Below are 16,860 nucleotides of genomic sequence, written 5' to 3' on the forward strand. Positions count from 1 at the left end.
AGTGAGTCACCACTTTGCACTCATTAGGATGGCCATTACCCAAAGAAACAAATAAGTAAATAAAATAGCAATGTCAGTGAGGGGGTGGGGAAATTGGAACCCTTGTGCCCTGCTGGTGGGAATGTGAAATGGTGCAGCCACTGGGCAAGCAGGACGGGAGCTTCCCAACAAAATTAAACATAGAATTCCCACACGATCCAGCAACTCTGCTTCTGCATATGTACCCAGTATGTCTGAAAGTGGGGACTCGAGCAGATATCTGCACACCCATGTTCATAGCAGTAGCTGTCACAGAAGCCTAAAGGTGGAAACAACGTACATGTCTATCCAAAGATCAAAGAAGAAACACAATGTGGTCTATTGCTCTGTCTTTTTCTTTTTTTAAAGATTTTATTTGTTTATCAGAGAGAGAGAGAGAGACAGAGGCAGGCAGAGGGAGAAGCAGGCTCCCTGCTCAGCAAGGAGCCCGATGTGGGACTCGATCCCAGGACCCTGGGATCACGACCCGAGCCGAAGGCAGGCGCTTAACCGACTGAGCCACCCAGGCGTCCCCTATTGCTCTGTCTTAAACTAGGAAGGAAACTGACACCTGCTACAACACGGATGAACCACAAAGAGATTATACTAAGTGAAATAAGCCAGGCACAGACAGATGCATAGTGCATGATTCAAGGTCTATGAGGAATAGTCCAACTCACAGACATGGAAAGTTGGATGGTGGCTGCCAAGGGCAGAGGGGCGGGAGAAAGGAAAGCTGATGTTCTGTAGGGACAGAGTTTCATTCTGGAAGGTGAAGAAGTTCTGCAGATAGATGGATGGTGGCCTAATTCTGTGAATGTACTTATTAAATGCCACCAAACTATATACCCCGAAATTGTTGAAACGGCAATTTATATGTTATGCGTATTTTACCACAATGTTTAAAAAGAGTTCAGAGTCCAGCACAGAGCTCCGGGCATCCCTGGCCCCTGCAGTCAGGACCGGGGAGCTCCAGGCAGGAAGCAGGTCAGTCTCCTGGCTGGCTCTTGGAATCCCAACAAGGTCGAGTTGTCCACACCCCACCAGGCATACGTGACCCAGTGGAAAAGGCCAGTGGCCACACCAAAAGGTCCAGAGTGGGACAACGAGGAATCTGAGACATCCAGGATACATCAGGACTGGAGTGGGTTAAATGGTGACCCCCCCCCCCCAAAAAATGCATGCTCACCTAGAACCCTGAACATGATCCTATTTGGAAACAGGGTCTTGTGAGTGTAATTAAGGTAAGGATCTGGAGATTTGTCATCCTGGATTATCGGGGGGGGGGCAGGGAAGTCAAGTCCAGTGATGAGTGTCCTCATAAGAGAGAAGCAGCAGAGTTTGGGGACACAGAAGGCTCTGTGACAACAGGCAGAGACTGGGTGATGCTCCTACAGGCCAAGGACCACCGGGGATCACAAGCAGCCCCCAGAAGCCAGGAGAGGGGTACAGAGCCTTCAGAAGGCCTTCAGAAGGAACCAGCCCTGCCAACACCTTGAGTTTGTACTTCCAGCCTCCAGAACTCTGAGAGAGTCTGTTGGTGTTGTTTTAAGCCGCTCAGTCTGTGGCACTTGGTTTCAGCAGCCCTAAGAGACTGCTCCAGGGACCAAGTCCCTTGCCAGTCAGAGCCAGAAGAGGAAGGGGGCCAGGAAGGCTACTGGCTACTCCTCTCGTCTTGGGGATGAGGGAAATAAAGCCAGAGAGGACAAAGCAGAGCCAGGCAGCTTGTGACCCACAGTGTCTGTCCAGGACCGGGGTGAGACATGCCCGGGGGACTCAGAGACAAGCAGGGAGAGGTGATGGGTGTCCAGCTCCCTGCCCTCCCCCTGACAGTGGACACCCTGAGAAGAGCAGACCACCAGCTCCCCCCACCACCTCCTGGGTGAGCGCTCTGTGCCTCACTGTGTCGGGCAGACACCCAGCCACACCACGGACAGACGTCCAGTGACGGGGCAGCCAGCCCTCCCAGGACCCCACATCGACGTCCATGACAGAGCAGAGAGCCTTCCACATTCCCTGCCTGCAACTCACCCGCGAGGCCTGTTCCCACCCTCCCCGAGGCCCAGCTGAGCTAAGTAACAGCTCCCCAGTGGAAAGTTCCCTTCTTGGAGATTCTCTCCCTGCTGAAATACAAGCGCTTGGAACGAGATAAAAATGCTTAATTTGTAAAAGCCACAAAGCCAGTCCAGAACAAGGAAAAAAACCCGACCCTTGGCTGGAAGGAGCGGCCTTCTGTGTCTCAGCGGCCAGTCACTGCTCCATGACTCATTCCTGCCCTGCTGACAAGCCCTACGGCATCTTCCCGGGGCGGTGGGGGGAGGGGGGGAGTCTCCAAGAGGGCCGGGGCTACCCCACCGCCCAGGAGGACCCCAGGCCCCAGACTCACAAACTAGGCAGGAGCCCGGTGCTGCCAAGAGAAGGAGCGAGCAGATGGCAGGGTCCTGCAGCTGCCTGCACCTGCCCCAAGCCCCTTTCCCCTCCCCATCAGCTCCTCCTGGACAGCGCTGGGCAGTGGCCGAGAGCCAGCCGGACGCACCTCAAACGCCCCGTGGGGCAGGGGCAGTGGCAGTTCTGTCTGGAAGTGGTCGAGTGGGGCGCTGGGCCAGGCAGGACACCCTGGCCCCCAGCCCCACCTCTGCCCGGTGTGTGGGTGGGAACTGAGGTAGCTGTCACAACCGCCTTACCGAGACAAGGAGAGAAGGAAGGAGCCTTTGGGGGCCCCACCAGAGCAGGCCCAGAGGCCCGCCGGCAGTGGGGTGCTGCCTCGGGCCACGCCAGTCCAACCCCTTCACGTTACAGGCTAGGAAACTGAGGCCCCGGGCCACAGAGGGACAGGGTGGACCTCGTTTCCCTGGGGTGGGGGGGGGCGGCACTGCCTAAGAGCTGAGTTACAATCAAAGACGAAGGTCAAGATCTGAGCAGGTCTGAGCAACACGTAGGTAAAGGGCTTGAGGATTTCCATTGTCATTCATGTCTGTAACCAGTTTCTAACTAAGCTTTGGGAAAGAAAGAAGTAATTTTTAGTGACAACACATCCCTAGGAGAATTTCATCAATAGTACCAATTTTTCCTCAGGCACATCCTGAGAGAAAGTCCCCTTTTTGTCCCTCGCGGGAAGTCCCAGCCGAGGGCGGTGGCACCTAGCGTGGCCGTAAAGATGCAGAGCTGACCGTTTTCAAAGGCAGTTTGGTTCAGTTCATAAACAGCTGCTAGGGTCTGGCCAGCCCAGAAGGTTCCAAGAGTGCTGTCACTTCCCAAGAGTCTCCTCCCCACTTTGTGTCCTGGCTCTCCGCTCCCCTGGTGTCACCCATCTGGGCCGTGGCTTGGTCATCTGTGACATGAAGGCTGGACCCATGGCCCCCGAGGCTCTGCAAGCCAGGCTGGTGAAGTGCCTGTCTTCCCAAGCCCCGCAGGGACCCTGTCAACGCCCCGTGCCAGGCAGGCGCAGGGAACTCTGGCTCCACACCCCTCTACCCCAGCTTGCCCGTGTCACTGAGCTCACAGCTTGGTTCCGCGGGCCTCCCATGGCTGCCCCTCATCCTGTGGTGGTCCCAGCGGTACACGCGTGCACAAGCACACGCACTCACACACGCACACGGCCGGTCAGCAGCTCTCCTCCCGGGGGCCGCCCCATCGGCCCTGACATCCCGTCCGGATCTGATCGGCCCCTGGAGCAGCAGACGAGGGGCTACGGCACTTGTGGTGTGCAATTCTGAGGCTCACCAGGACCTAGGGGTCAGCGCGGAGTAGCTGAAGCCTGAGGATGCCCCAGAGCTGCCCAGTGGACCCTGGACGCCTGAGGGGCACACGGTAGGCAACAGGCGCTATAATGAAGGGGACTTCTCATGATGTCAGACGCTGACCGAGCCACCGCATGCCACGGCTGGCTGAGGGGCAGGGAGCCTGACCCGGGACGGGGGGGCCATCTAACAGGGATGACTCAAGCCAGAGCTGCCTCCTTTCTCTTCAGGGTCAGCTCTCGCACCACCCTGATGGCTCCGTGCCCGCTCTGTGGGGGTCGGCAGTGAGAACGGCCCGTCTATGAAATGTTGGACCCCAGGGAGAGCAGGGATGGGTCCAGACCCACGAGGCCCCTCTGGCCCAAGGACCAGCGTCTGCCCTCCCTCCGTGCCCTGAGGTGACATCGAGATGCTCTAAACAGTGATTCTGTTCCAGAATCCGAGCAGAGCCCACATCTGCTAATCTCCCTGGCCTAGAGCATCCCGCGGTGACCCTGGGAGATTGTCACTCCCCCTCCCTGCTTTAGGGTTCCCAAGTGAGTGAGGACCTGAGTGACACTACCGCCCTGGCCCCGAGGGGGATTCACCTTGGTTGATGCCCCAAGCTTCTAGGACCAGCTCTGTCTGCCGTGTGTGGGCACACACACGTTTGCACGTCTCCTCTGAGCACCGGGAGCTCCACCCCTGCAATGAACTCCTGGGAAGGCACCAAAATGCTATTTCAGGGAGGAGACCGGGACAGCCTTGAAGACCGACTTTGGCTGGCGGCAAAAACACAAACCACACAGTGCACAAACCAACCAACTAGCGGCCCAAATGCCACCACTCCAGAGCCGGGCGCCAGCCGCTGGTCCCCCCACCCTTTCCCGGAGCGCGGCACCAACGGTCTCGGCGCTCCCGGCGCCTCGAGATGCACTGGGGACCGAGCGAGAAGAGCGAGGGGAAGGAGAGCAGAGTTTCAATAAAAGCCAGACTTTGTGAAGCGTAGCTCTGGGAACACTGTGTCCCACGACCTCAGAACAGTCAAAAGGAAAAGAAATTATGTCCACAAAAATGAATAAAAGTGATCCCTGGGTGCTTATCTCCCGAAGCACGGACGCAGCTCTGAGTTAAGGGCGGGGGCAGCGAGGGGCCTACCTGTGATCCGGTCTCTCTCCATTACTACGATATATTTAGCAGCAGGCGGGAGTCCTGGCGGCGTCCCCCTTTCCAGAGGCGTCCTCCCCTTCTCACCCCCGACGCCCTCCCTCCTTCTGCCTCCTCCTCTTCCAAAAACACTCTTTGTCTGGTCTAATTTCTTCAATCTGTTGCAATCACGAATGCATCCAAATTACCACATTTCCATGTGCTGATCATATGTTTGTGCCCCAAACTGAAGTAGCATTGTCTCTTTGAATCGGGGAGGAGAAGGGACCGAGGCACAGCCGTGAAGGCGAGGAGGCGGGGCAGGGGCCGGACGTGGGCCGTGAGCCTCCCGCAGCCCCAGGGTCCCGGCCGGACCGACCGCCGTCTGGGCTTTGTGCGCGCGCGGTGGCTCCAGAGGGGCAGCGTGCGGCTTCCGGCGGCCTGCTCTCCACCCCCTCTAGCCCCTCCGCCAGGCCTGCAGCTCCTTTTTAATATCCACTTGGAGAAGCTTAACTTAGCCTCTTGGAAACCAGCTCACAGTCAAATTCCTGGCGACTTCCAAAGTCTTTCATTTTCCCCGGCCCGCGATGCTACGTTTCCTCTGGCTGAAGCGTTTGAAAAGCCTAGTTCCTGCGTGCCTGCCTCGCCTTCCCTGCGCCGCGGGGGCCCTGCAGCCCACCCCGACCCCCGGCTTGGCCCCAAGGAGGCAGGCGGCCACGGAGGGCTCCAGAGCACCTGCCCCGACGAGCCCGGAGGAGTTGCCCCTGTGGCTGCCCGGTGTCCCGTCAGCGGCAGCGGTGACACAGGCCACTGGCCGTCCCACCCAGGCCAGTGGGGGCTGAGGGGGCGGCGCGAGGGAGACTTCCTGGAAGGTCCCACTGGCTCATGAGTCAGTGCATCCCCAGCTGTCCCCGGGGAGGGAGCCTGGCTCCTCAGCACGGTTCCCCATACTCAGCACTTCTCTGGGAGGGGCCCCCCCCCAAGGCCTGGCTAGGGGCTCAGCTGTTTCCTGCTCTTCCACTGGGGTCCCCCGGGGGGGGGGCTGCTCACCTGGCAAACTCGGGGAGGGGGAACCCACCAGCACCTGGTCAGAGTCAGGGGGGTGTCCATGCACATCTGGATGGTGCCGGCAAAGTTCCCATCCCCTCCTGCCTGGGACAGGACCCCAAATGCAGTCTCCTATGTACCAAGGGTGTCTCCTTGGGGGCGGGGGCACCCAACAGCAACTATCTCCCCACCCCCACCCCCAAGCAGAGCCTGGAGGACAGCCCCAAAAGTGGCCTGCCAGCTGAGGGAAGGTGGGAGCAGTGCCTCAGCCCAACTAGGTCCCACAGGCTCAATAATGGCCCCCAAAGATATCACATCGTAATCCCTGTAAATGGGACCTAACTTGGAGAATCTTTGCAGATGGAGATTAAGCGAAGGATCTTGAGCCTGGATTATCAGGGTGGGCCCTAAATGCCATCACGGGCCTCGTGCCTCGTGTAGGAGGGAGGCAGAGAGAGGTCTAGGGTACAGACACAGAGAAAGGGATGGGACGGCAGAGCAGAGAGAAACTTGACGACCCCGCCTTCGAAGGCTGGATGCAGCCCCCAGAAGCAAGAAGAGGCCAGGAAAAGACCCTCTCCTGGAGCCTTGGAGGAGGTACAGCCCCGAGCACACCTCAATCTCAGACCTCCAGCTCTAGAACCACGAGAGAATGCGCTTCTGTCGTTGCAAGCCACCAAATCTGTGCCCATTTGTATGGGCCCCCCAGGTAACACAGACAGACACCATAAACCAGCGAGTCAGTGCCCCTGTCTAACATTTTCTGGTCATCATATTCCATTCGAAAACATTATGTTCCACCAACCACTAACAACCCTTGAGTTCGAACAATGGCAATCAGGGAGAATTTTTTGGTTTATTCATTCACTCTCTTCCCCAATTTTGAAAAGATATTCCTTACTGGTTTTTCTGATTATAAATGTAGTATTTGTTCATTGTATTAAATTTAGAAACGACAGAAAACATAGAAAGAAGAAACCCCTTTAATACCACAGGGGACTCTCCGGCACCAATTCCCAGCAAGGCAAGCAGGCCCAGGAAGGCCCCACAGACAGGCCGCTGGTGGGAATCCGGGGTAGGCCAGTGGGGGCCGTGTCCCTCCTGGCCACCTCCTCTGGGCGCTGAGCACACAGGCTGTGATTTCATTGCTGTAGTCAGGGCAGCTGCTGAGTACAGCTCTGACCCTCAGTTCTTCCCCGGCATAGCTGGGCTCAATGTCCATTCCCCCACCATGCCTAAAAATCCAAGCATTCTGGCCCAAGCAAGGGATCATTTGAAACCAAAAACCTGGCAGCACCAATTGGCTCCAATGAGGCCCGTGTTAGTCATGAGCCAGCTCAGAGGCCAGGCGCAGAAGTGGGGTGAGGCCAGGCCATGGGAGAAGGGGGCAACCAACCCCCCAGGGCTCACCGAGGCCCGGTGTAGGCACCAGCACTGTCCACGCCTGGGGGGTGGGGAAGCAACTGTCCAGGCCAGGCCGGACCTGCATCCCCAAAGTTGGTTCCCCACATGGCTCCATTCCTCCCTGACATGGCTCTGTGGTTACATAAAACGAGAAGCCTGCCTTAGATTCCTCCGGCACATTAGCATAGTAAATGCAGTGAGTAGTCTCTGTGAGGGGGCTGGCTTCCTTCAACCCAGCGCTTCCCAAATTGGACCAACACCTGCCATCTGGGGGAGGCAGGACCCCCCACGGCCACAGCTTTGGGAAACTGCCCCCGCTCCCGGCCACCCCAGCCAGCCCACGTCCTGGGGTTGGCACCGTTGCCCAACAGCCTCTCCCAGACAGTCCTCAAGATGGTATCTCTGTCCTTCACCCTCCCCCCCCACAGATCTGCACCTGCCATCTGCACACTGCCATCGATGTCCCCATCCCCGGTGAGGGGCGTGGTACAGGGCGTGGTACAGGGCGAGGAGGAAGAGTTGGAGGAAGGCTTTGTCGTTAAAGACGTGGCTCAGGCCCCCCCATGAAGCACAGCTGCAAGCCCCCTGCACCCCGTGGGGAGAGGACACACAGCTAAGAGGTGTTCCCGGGGTGCCCCGGACTCCCACCACCAGGCCAGGAGGATGATTCCCATGATGTGGGCAGCAGGGGCCCCAGGACCAACGTGGCTTCATTCCCGGTGTGCCTTCCGAGGAGGGGCCGTGAGGAGGTGGGGGCAGAGGAGCCCAGCTGAAAGGAGGCTTTCTGAGGCTCTGGGCTCAGGCTTTCGGGCCACCCCCCCACCCACCCCCCCACCCCCCGCCATGCAGATACTCGCAAATCCTCCATAATCAGCTCCAAGCTACGGGGAACTCTCACTCTAAAAAAATGACTTTTCCGTTCATTTCCTGCTCATCCCCAGACTCCACCACTGAAGTCTGCTTCCCTGAGTTAAAAATAAAGGCGCTCCATCCTGACCCCCTCCTGCTGACCCTCCCACAGCCGCCTCGGCTACCGTACCTGCCAGGAGAGCGGGCAGCCCGCCCCAGCCGGGCCGCCAGCATTCTCCCCGAGTGGGGCGGATTTTGGGCCCAGGCAGCTACATTCCTCTCAGGAACCTTCTCTCCACTCTTTATTGTGCAGCAAGTTTCGGCTGTTCCTAAATAAATACAACCCAGCTCTCTGCCCTGGGGACAGCTGCGGGGTTTACTGGTGCTAACAGCCTGGGCCGGCCTGTTGCTCTGGGAGTTCTTCCAGGGCAGTGTGGAAGGGAACCAAGACAATGGCGAGAGGCAGCCCAGACGGGGCCCAATTCCGCCACTAACAGGCCTCATGCTCAGCCATCCATCCCGGGCTGCAGCCTGGCCGGAGCCGGAGGCCCCTGGCTGCAAGGGGATAGAGGAGTACGGAGGCCAGGCTCTCGAGAGCATCTGCCCCAGGGCCCCCAGGTTGAAACGTCTCCCCAGAATACTGGAAACTCCCCCGAAGAGCTGGTGTCTTTCACTTCCTGCCGGGAACGCACGAGGTGCCCAATAAATGCTCGCTGGAAGAATAGTGAACTTGAAGATCCAACGTGTAGACTCTCCCGACCAGCACTGCCCACCAGAACGTTCTGCAATGACGTAAACGTTCTCTATCTACCGCCTTCAATATGGCAGCCACGTGTGCCTACTGATGCATGGGTGTGCTTCTCCCAGCCCCTCCTCCCCAGAGACACTGCATTCTCCATGAATTTCTTCACCAGAAGACAAACAAAGAGAAAAGCTACTTTCCAGCCAACGCAAAAGAAGGCTGACATTTCTATTTTAAACTCGTTCTTTGGCCGACCATCCCAAGCTTGTCCTATCAAGTTGAATTCAACAGTATTTATGGCCTGCTAGCCATATGCCATAAGAACACCCAGCCCTGTGGGCAGGAGGACCAAGAAACCCCTGAGGCCAACCTTGGAGATGGACAGGTTGGGTCACAGTTAGCCCGGGGAGACAACGCCTTCAGAGGCGAGAAGGCGCAGGGCCCACCCTGGAGCTGTGGCCCCAGGGAGGCCGGCGCGCACGGCGCGCACAGACCAAGGAGGGAGGACGCGGGAGTGAGAGCCTGGAAGGGGGGAGGGGGGACGGGTCAGGCTGGGAAGCGTCATGGACACTGTGCTGTGGCTTAGTTTAACTTGTGGGGAAAAGGGAACTAAGGGTTCTTTAAGAGCCCATGATCAGGTCTGTTCTGGATAATCACAGGGATGGAGCCTGTGGCCCAGTCCTGGGCACGCAGGCAGGTCTTAGTAAATGCCACCAGAGGCTGATGGGAATAGAGCAGGCTCTGTGGGGAGAAGGAGTGCAGAGGAGGAGGGACACCGATGCCTGCCCAGGCCACGAGGCAGCCCACCCAAGGGTCATCTGAGGGGAGGGGGAGTTGCTAAGATCTTGGTCACCTGCCGACCTGAGGGTGCTGGGGGTGGAGCAAAGGTCAAGGACGATGCTCAGATTTCCTGCTTCCTCAAGCACGACCTGGGCGGATGGCCAGGCTGAGAGCTGCGAGGAATGAAGGAGGAGCAGGTGTCCGTGGGTGGGAGGGGCAGCACCAGCGGGGGGGTGCCCATGGGAGCCCCGGGCAAGGCCCCTGGGCAGCCAGACTCTGGCTGCGTCTTGCGTGCCCAGCTCCCCACGGCACAGGCACACTCTCTCCCTTTGCCCACACGGCCGTGATGATGGCAGCCGGGCTGTGCGTACAGCTGGGCATCCTGAGCGTGAGGCGGAGAGCTCACCAGGCACGGAGCAAGCAAGGGGTGTGCAAGCCTGGACAGAAAGACTGGGGGCGTGCGGCGGGAGCAACCGCCGGGCATCCCATGGGGCACCTGACTGTGAGGCGTGAGGGCAGAGACACGGTCCAGACAGCAGCATTTGGGGGAGATCCTTCTGTGGAGAGAGGGTCATCCGCCCACACGAGCCCAGGGGGTTGGTGCATGGGCTTCCTGGGGCTGCTGTGACAAATCACCGGAGGAAGAGGCTTAAAACAACAGAAGCTGATTCTCTCCCCGTTCTGGAGGCCAAAGTCCAAAATCAAGGTATTGGCAGGGCCCAGCTTCCTCCAGCGGCTTCAGGAAAAACCTTCCTGCGTCTTCTAGCCCCGGGCTCCGGTGTCCCCGGGCTTGTGGCCGCCTCACTCCATCTCTGCCTGTGGTCTCACGTGGCCTCCTCCCCTGCTCCCCTTCTTGTAAGGACCCCCGCCGTCGGACTTAGGGCCACCTTAACTCCAGCAGGATCTCATCTCCAGGTCCTTAACTAATCATGCTTCTAAGACCTATTTCCAAGTCAGGCCACTTTCTGAGGTTCTGGGTGAACATGAATTCCGGGGGGACGTCAGTCAACCCCCTACAGCGGGGACGAGGCCACCCATCTCAGAGGTATTTGAAGGAGGAAAAGCAGGACCCAGAACACACCGGATGTCCGGGCAGAAGGAGAGGCCCTGAGGAGTCCCGGCTGGGCCGGCCGCGGGAGGTGAGAAGCCGACTGAGGGGAAATGCTGTGTGAGCTGTGGGAACCAGGGCAAAGGTTGGCCAGAGACAGTGGCCCAGAGGCAGCAGCCCAGAGAGGCTGCTCGAGGCACCGAAAGCGGGTGAGCGTGGGAGAACACACCGGAAGGCCACTTGGGAGGTCTGAGTATGGGCATCCCCTCAGCCCAGACGTTCCGCCTGGGGACACACACATGTGCACGGGGACACATGAGAATGTTTCCAGCAGCGTCTGTAACAGAGGAAACCTTCCGTGGACCTCCAACAACAGGCCAGTGGGTAGGTAATTGCCTGCCCACACGGAGAAGCCCTCACCTTTGGTCAAAATAAATGAACAAAGCTACGCACACCCCGAGTGGATAAATCTCAAAGTCATCCTGTCGCGTGAAAAAGCAAAGAGCGACTACCAGCCGACTCCCCTTGGACACCCAATGTGATACTGCCGGTCCGCAGGACGAGGCACGTGTCGTCCCCAGACACGCAGCACACACATGCCCGGCAGTGACCAGTTCTGAATTCAAACAGGTGGTCACCCTGGTGGGAATGGACATGGAGAGGGTCACCTGGGGGCTCACACCGCACCTGGAACACCTTATTTCTCAAAAGGGATGGTGGGTGCATGGCTGGTTTATTTTAGTCTTAATAGGTTTTTTTTTAATATGTCTACCAATTCCATTTTTTTAAAAAAAGGGCAGACAGTGATTGAGCTCGTCAAAGGCTTGACCGTGGGTGTGGCCTGAGCTGATGGACTGTGGCTTGTGCCAGAATCGGCCATCCCCGGCCTGGTCCCAAACACAGCCTCGTGAAGAATCTGAGCTCATGGAGGATGCGCTGGAATGGTCCCTTGCCCTCTGGGAGCACTGGGGGTCCGGAGTCCCGGACACAGGTGACCGGGCCCTGTGCAACAAGAGGTCAGGCTGGGGGGAGGAGAGGAAGGGCGGCGGCTCCAAATGGGGATCCTGCAACGGTCAGAGGGGCCGGGGGTGGGGGGCGGGCTGAGAGGCTGGGGGTCTGGGGAAGAACCCCGCTCGGACCCCGGTCTTAGCTGCAGGATGGCCGGGATTAGAGAAGGAGCCAGGAAGACAAGGAAAGGGTGTCCCGGGGCAAAGCCCGCGCAGGCCCCCACAGAGAGGATTTCGTGTGTCAGCAGGCGGTCCCAAGCAAAACCCAGATCACCAGCTTGCAGCTCTGGGCTTCGGCAAATTATGCCTTAGGCTTCCAAGCGGAGCCGTGGCAGGGGCTGCCAAGTGCTGACGGCACAGAACTGGCCAGTCTGAGCACAGGGAAGCAAGGGCCAGAGGAGACTGTGTCCACACGGCCCAGGGCGCCTGTCTCCCGAGACCTCAACCCCCGAGCTCAGCAGCCCGTCCCCAGCCCCAGCATCAGGCAAGGTCCCTAGACCTGCCCGGCTGCTGGAGGGGCAGAGAAGCAGACCAGCTGCAGAGGCAAGGGACCCCAGAGAAAAGTTCCCCAGAAAGACAGCGGCGGCCGGGCAGTCCAGTGGTTAGTGGCCCGACACGGCTGCGCAGGGCGGAGCTCTTGCTTAACCACGGATGTGAATCATTCAGCCGCCCTGGAGACCTCCAGCCGGGCGTCACCCTTCCCTTTCCACACCCGGCCCCATCCTGCACCACAAGGGGCCTCAGACACAGCCGTGGGGACATCCCGGCCTGTGCATCCACACGCCCCGGATACTGCCACCCCCACTCCCTGCCAGGCACTGCCCCTCGGCACCCCACAAGCCTGGGAGTGCCCAGCCCACAGGTAGGTGACACCTCTGACGGACAGCCCTCAGAGAGGTTTGCAATGGCCCGGAAGTAAGCTCGGGAACATCTAGGTAAGGAATTCTGGGGTAGCCAGAATGATCCGGGGCTGTCTAATTTCACAGCTGCTAGCTACATGTAGACATTATGTGGAAATTAATTTAAAATACGTTAATCAAGTCATTCTACGCAAGTGATAGAATGAATAAAATAAACTTAATGTATTCTTCAGGCGGTCGAGAGTCACGTGGCCGCTACGGCTGGTGTGGAACATTCCCACCATCACAGAAAAGTTCTGTAGGGCAGGGCTGGTCTTGGAGGGAGGATATGGGCTCTAGGGGAGGTGAGTCCCTTCATCCTTCATCTCTGGGCCCCAGTGTCCTCTTTGGAAAGAGGCCACCCGCATGGACACACAGAGAAAAAGCAGAGAGAAGAGCTCAGCCAAGACCACCGAGAACCCACTTCTGTGAACTGGTCCCCGCGGCGTGTCTGCTCTGTCGCGGGAGCCCCCTCAGTTCTGCAGGGAGCAGCAATGGTCCGTGGACCGACTGGCCCAGAGCTGCTCAGAGCCAAAGCCACCCACCCACGGGCCGCCCGTCCCTCAGCGCCTCAGTGGGGGCGGCCCTACGGCATCCACATCTGCCTCTCCCTTCTGTCCTCTGGCCCGCACACGCGGGCCTGCTCCCTTGGGCCAGCGCTGCCTCCCTACAGAGAGCCCCCCCCCCCCCCCCCCCGCCTACGAGGCCCACCTCCAGCAGAGCTGTGGTCAATGGGCCTGAAAGCCATCTGAATCAGAGCCATCAAAGACAGGGCCTCCCTGGGCCGCAGGCGAGGGGCCCCACTCACCCAAGAAGGCCAGGCGGGACGGAGCACTGGGCCAGAAGAACAGAGGGGGTCACGGCTGAACAAGCCACTTACCTGGGCCAGTGGTGTCGCCGAGCTTCCGGAGACGGTTGCTGGAGGTCCGTGTGACTCCTAAAGACAGGGGCAGAGGGCAAAGGTCACACGAGGCCGCTAGGGGTGGTTCACACAGGGCATATCCTCACCTCTGCTCCTGCAATGGGCTCCAGGACCAGAAACCAGTTCCCTGTGGGGCCAGCGGACCTGGTCCTCCCAGGTGACACCCAGACCCAGCAGCTACCCACAAGGACAGCCACTGCCTTCTGGACACCGGCCAAGCCCTTTGCACACATTTCCCATGTAACTCTCACTACTCCATTTCACAGCTGAATTTCAGTGGGATTGAGTAACTTGCCTGAGGCCACACAGCTACTAGGAGTTGAGCCCAGAATGAACCCAAGTCCCATCAACCTCCAGAATCTGGGCTTGGCCAAGTGTGCCCCCCCCACCCCAACTGTCTGCAGGATGCTGAGGGTGCTGGCACCCAGTCAGGCCCCAGCCACCCCCTGGGATAATGCACATCTACCTGTATTGTGAATTGAGATTTCCCTGCACCAGAGTCCCTGACCCAGCCCCCTCTGCTCTGGGCCTGGGCAGAGCCGGGCTGGATTTGGGAGGGTGGAGGATGGGCTGTTCTCTCCCACCGCCCCAGGAGGGAACAAGGACGGAGCCCCAGATTAACACGGCCTCGTGCTGCACGCGCACTGTCCCGGCACACACACCCTTGGACCAGTGCGTGCTCCCTGGAGAGGCTTAAGGCAAGCAAGTCCCAACTCGAGGGGATTTGCGGAGGTGCTAAGCCGAGCAAACCCGGGGCTGCCAGGAAGGAGACCCATGGGAGAGGCAGGGGAGCACGGCTGCTGCCAGATTCCGCTGCTCCGGGAGCGGGCTGCCTGGGCAACCAAGCCATCCCTTGAAGCTGTAGGGACACCCCATGCTGACCAGCAGAGGCCCTCCCCGCAGACAGCTAGATGAGCGGAGAAGGGGCCCCGGGTTAACCCAGAAACCTGCCCGCAGCCTCCACCGTCTGACACCCACCCAGACCGCTGGGGTTAGAGGTGCTGACTCCTCTCCTGCAGTCCTCCAGAGAGGCTCCTGGAATATTCATTTATTCTCACATTCATTCCACAAACCCACCCCTAAACTATGGGCAACAGGGAGTGGACGCAGCCGGCGTTGTTCCTAGAGCTTCCAGAGCTCCAAGCAGGGCGACCTGCAAGACCTGGCCTCATGCCCAGCTCCCCGGTGACACACATGCTCTACACGTCTGGAGGACGCTGGATTTAGCAACAACAGAATGGGTGCGGTCCATCCTGCAGGGTCTAGTATTGACAGATACCTGCTGCTAAGCCTGAGCCTCTTTCCAGGGCTGGGGAGGACCCAAGATGTGCCCTAAATGTTGAACCCACACACCACGAAACAACGCCGGGAGATGCATGTGGCAGGAGATTCAAGGGCCTGAAGTGACCAGCGAGGCTTTGAGGAGGCAGGGAGGCCCAAGCTGACCCTTGCAGGAGGCCGGGGGGAATGCTGTGTGGTCATGACCCCTTCCACGTGCCGAGGCCCTAGGACAGTCACGAGCTCATGTCCATTCCCCACCCACCCCCACCAGGCAGGTGCCACCACTGCCATTTCAGGGCAGGGAGGCTCAGACGTCCCCAAATGCCAAGTTCTCCTACAGAGCCCCCCACCCCACCCCCGCCATACCGGGTCAACCTGACTGCATTCCCAGGTGCCCAGATATTTGGCCAAACATGGTTTCTGGGGGTGTGTGTCGTGGGGGAGGGTGTTTCTAGATGAGGTTAGCATTTGAATCGATGGACTAAATGCAGCAAGCCGTCCCCCCAGTGTGGTGGGCATGAACGGCACAAAGCAAGGGAGAATGTTCTCGGCCTGGCCGGGACTGGGACGCACACTGGGGTGTCCAGCTTGCAGACAGCAGCCTGTAGGCATTCCTCAGCCTCCATAATGACATGAGCCCGTTCCCCCACTGGCCTGTTTCTCTGGCGAACCCCGACTGATACAGTGATCTCACCCAGCAGACACGCAAGCATCCGTCCTCGGTGCCCACCTACTCTGACGCACATCTGCTCACGGCTGAGCGATGAACACCATCCCTCCTCAGACGTCCAACCAGAGCACAGGGATTCCAGGCCAGCCCTGCCGGACAGGGAGCCTGGACCACGGCCTCAGGGCTGTGCGGGCAGGTCCTGCCTTGGACTTCTGGAACAGACAGCTCCCTTAAGACCCGGAGAGGGTGGGCCCGAAATGTCTCTGGTGGGCTGCCCAGGGCAGGGAAGGGCGGGAGGGGACAGGCCCTGCTCCCAAGGCTGCTGAGGCGTGAACGAGGGCACCCCCGGCCTCAGCAGGCCTTCCTTCCACGATGGCTGTGACCTCTCTCCACACCCCGGAACGGGAGCTACACTGCATGTAACAACCCATGAGAAGCACCATCTCATCATCACCCCCTCAATACACACACACACATACACGCGCGCGCGCACACACACACACACACACACACACACACACACACGAGCCACTCAGAGGTCCCACTGTTGGGCTGAGTGGCACCAGTGAGCCACAGCTGTGCCTGTGAGCCCAGCGAGTCCCCAATATGAAAACCGTACGGGGTGAGGAACAGAGAAGGAATGGACCCAACATTCCTGTGGATTGACTCACTTCCGGCTGCGACTCCCCCTGGGCCAGCTGGACGCCCACCCGTGCCCCCACCCCTGCTTCCGGCAAAGGTAAAAGGAAAGAGGTCCCATTCGGGTTCCACACCCCCACCCCGGGCATCTGGTCTCCAAGCCCCCTTCTGGGCTCGCTGCTCCCCAAACCCAGGGTGGGGCTAGAGTGGCGGCTAGGAGGAAAACAGCATCTGTCTCAGATTTCTTGGGTGGAGTTTTTGTTTTATTTATGCTGTTTGTTTTTCCGATTTCCCAAAACACGCGGCTGGTGCCAGGCAGCCCCTGGCATGGAGAAGATGCTGGGCATGCTGATTCCCGAGCCCGGGAGGTGGCGGCCCAAGGCTCCCGCCCTCGCACAACCTCCCCGCCCAGCGCCGCCCACTCGGCCGGGCCTCTGCCTGGGAGGGACCCACGGCCAAGAGCTACTGAAATCCAGCTCCTTGGACCTCACTCCTCAGGCCCCGCGTCAGAGTCCAGCGGAGAGGGAGCCGGAAAGGCCTCCAAGCCATCTAAGGGCTCAGTTGTTCCAGTTGAGAATTGAGTTATTTTTATGTGATTTTAAAATAAAACATATTCTGAAGGGCGAGGAGGCGATTTGAAATTTGGCCGTCTGGAGTCATCCCTGACCAAACTGCTGGAGTTCCCGGAG

General features: G+C 59.1%; 1 protein-coding gene across 2 annotated transcripts in view; it reads right to left on the reverse strand.

Annotated features, from left to right (window-relative positions):
* SEPTIN9 (septin 9) overlaps positions 1-16,860 on the reverse strand; it is a 151,397-nt gene that overhangs the window by 123,235 nt on the left and 11,302 nt on the right. Inside the window, exon 2 of one of the 2 annotated variants that reach the window (XM_028112902.2) lies at positions 13,540-13,596. In XM_028112902.2, coding sequence (XP_027968703.1) covers positions 13,540-13,596 — 57 coding nt within the window. Of the gene's footprint in view, positions 1-4,895; positions 4,933-13,539; positions 13,597-16,860 lie in introns of those variants that run through there. The other variant, XM_028112904.2, reaches the window with a different exon arrangement.

This window comes from Eumetopias jubatus, unplaced genomic scaffold (assembly GCF_037043125.1).
Source record: "Eumetopias jubatus isolate StellerSeaLion01/CBP00866 unplaced genomic scaffold, mEumJub1_p1.0 scaffold_10, whole genome shotgun sequence".
NCBI lineage: Eukaryota > Metazoa > Chordata > Mammalia > Carnivora > Otariidae > Eumetopias > Eumetopias jubatus.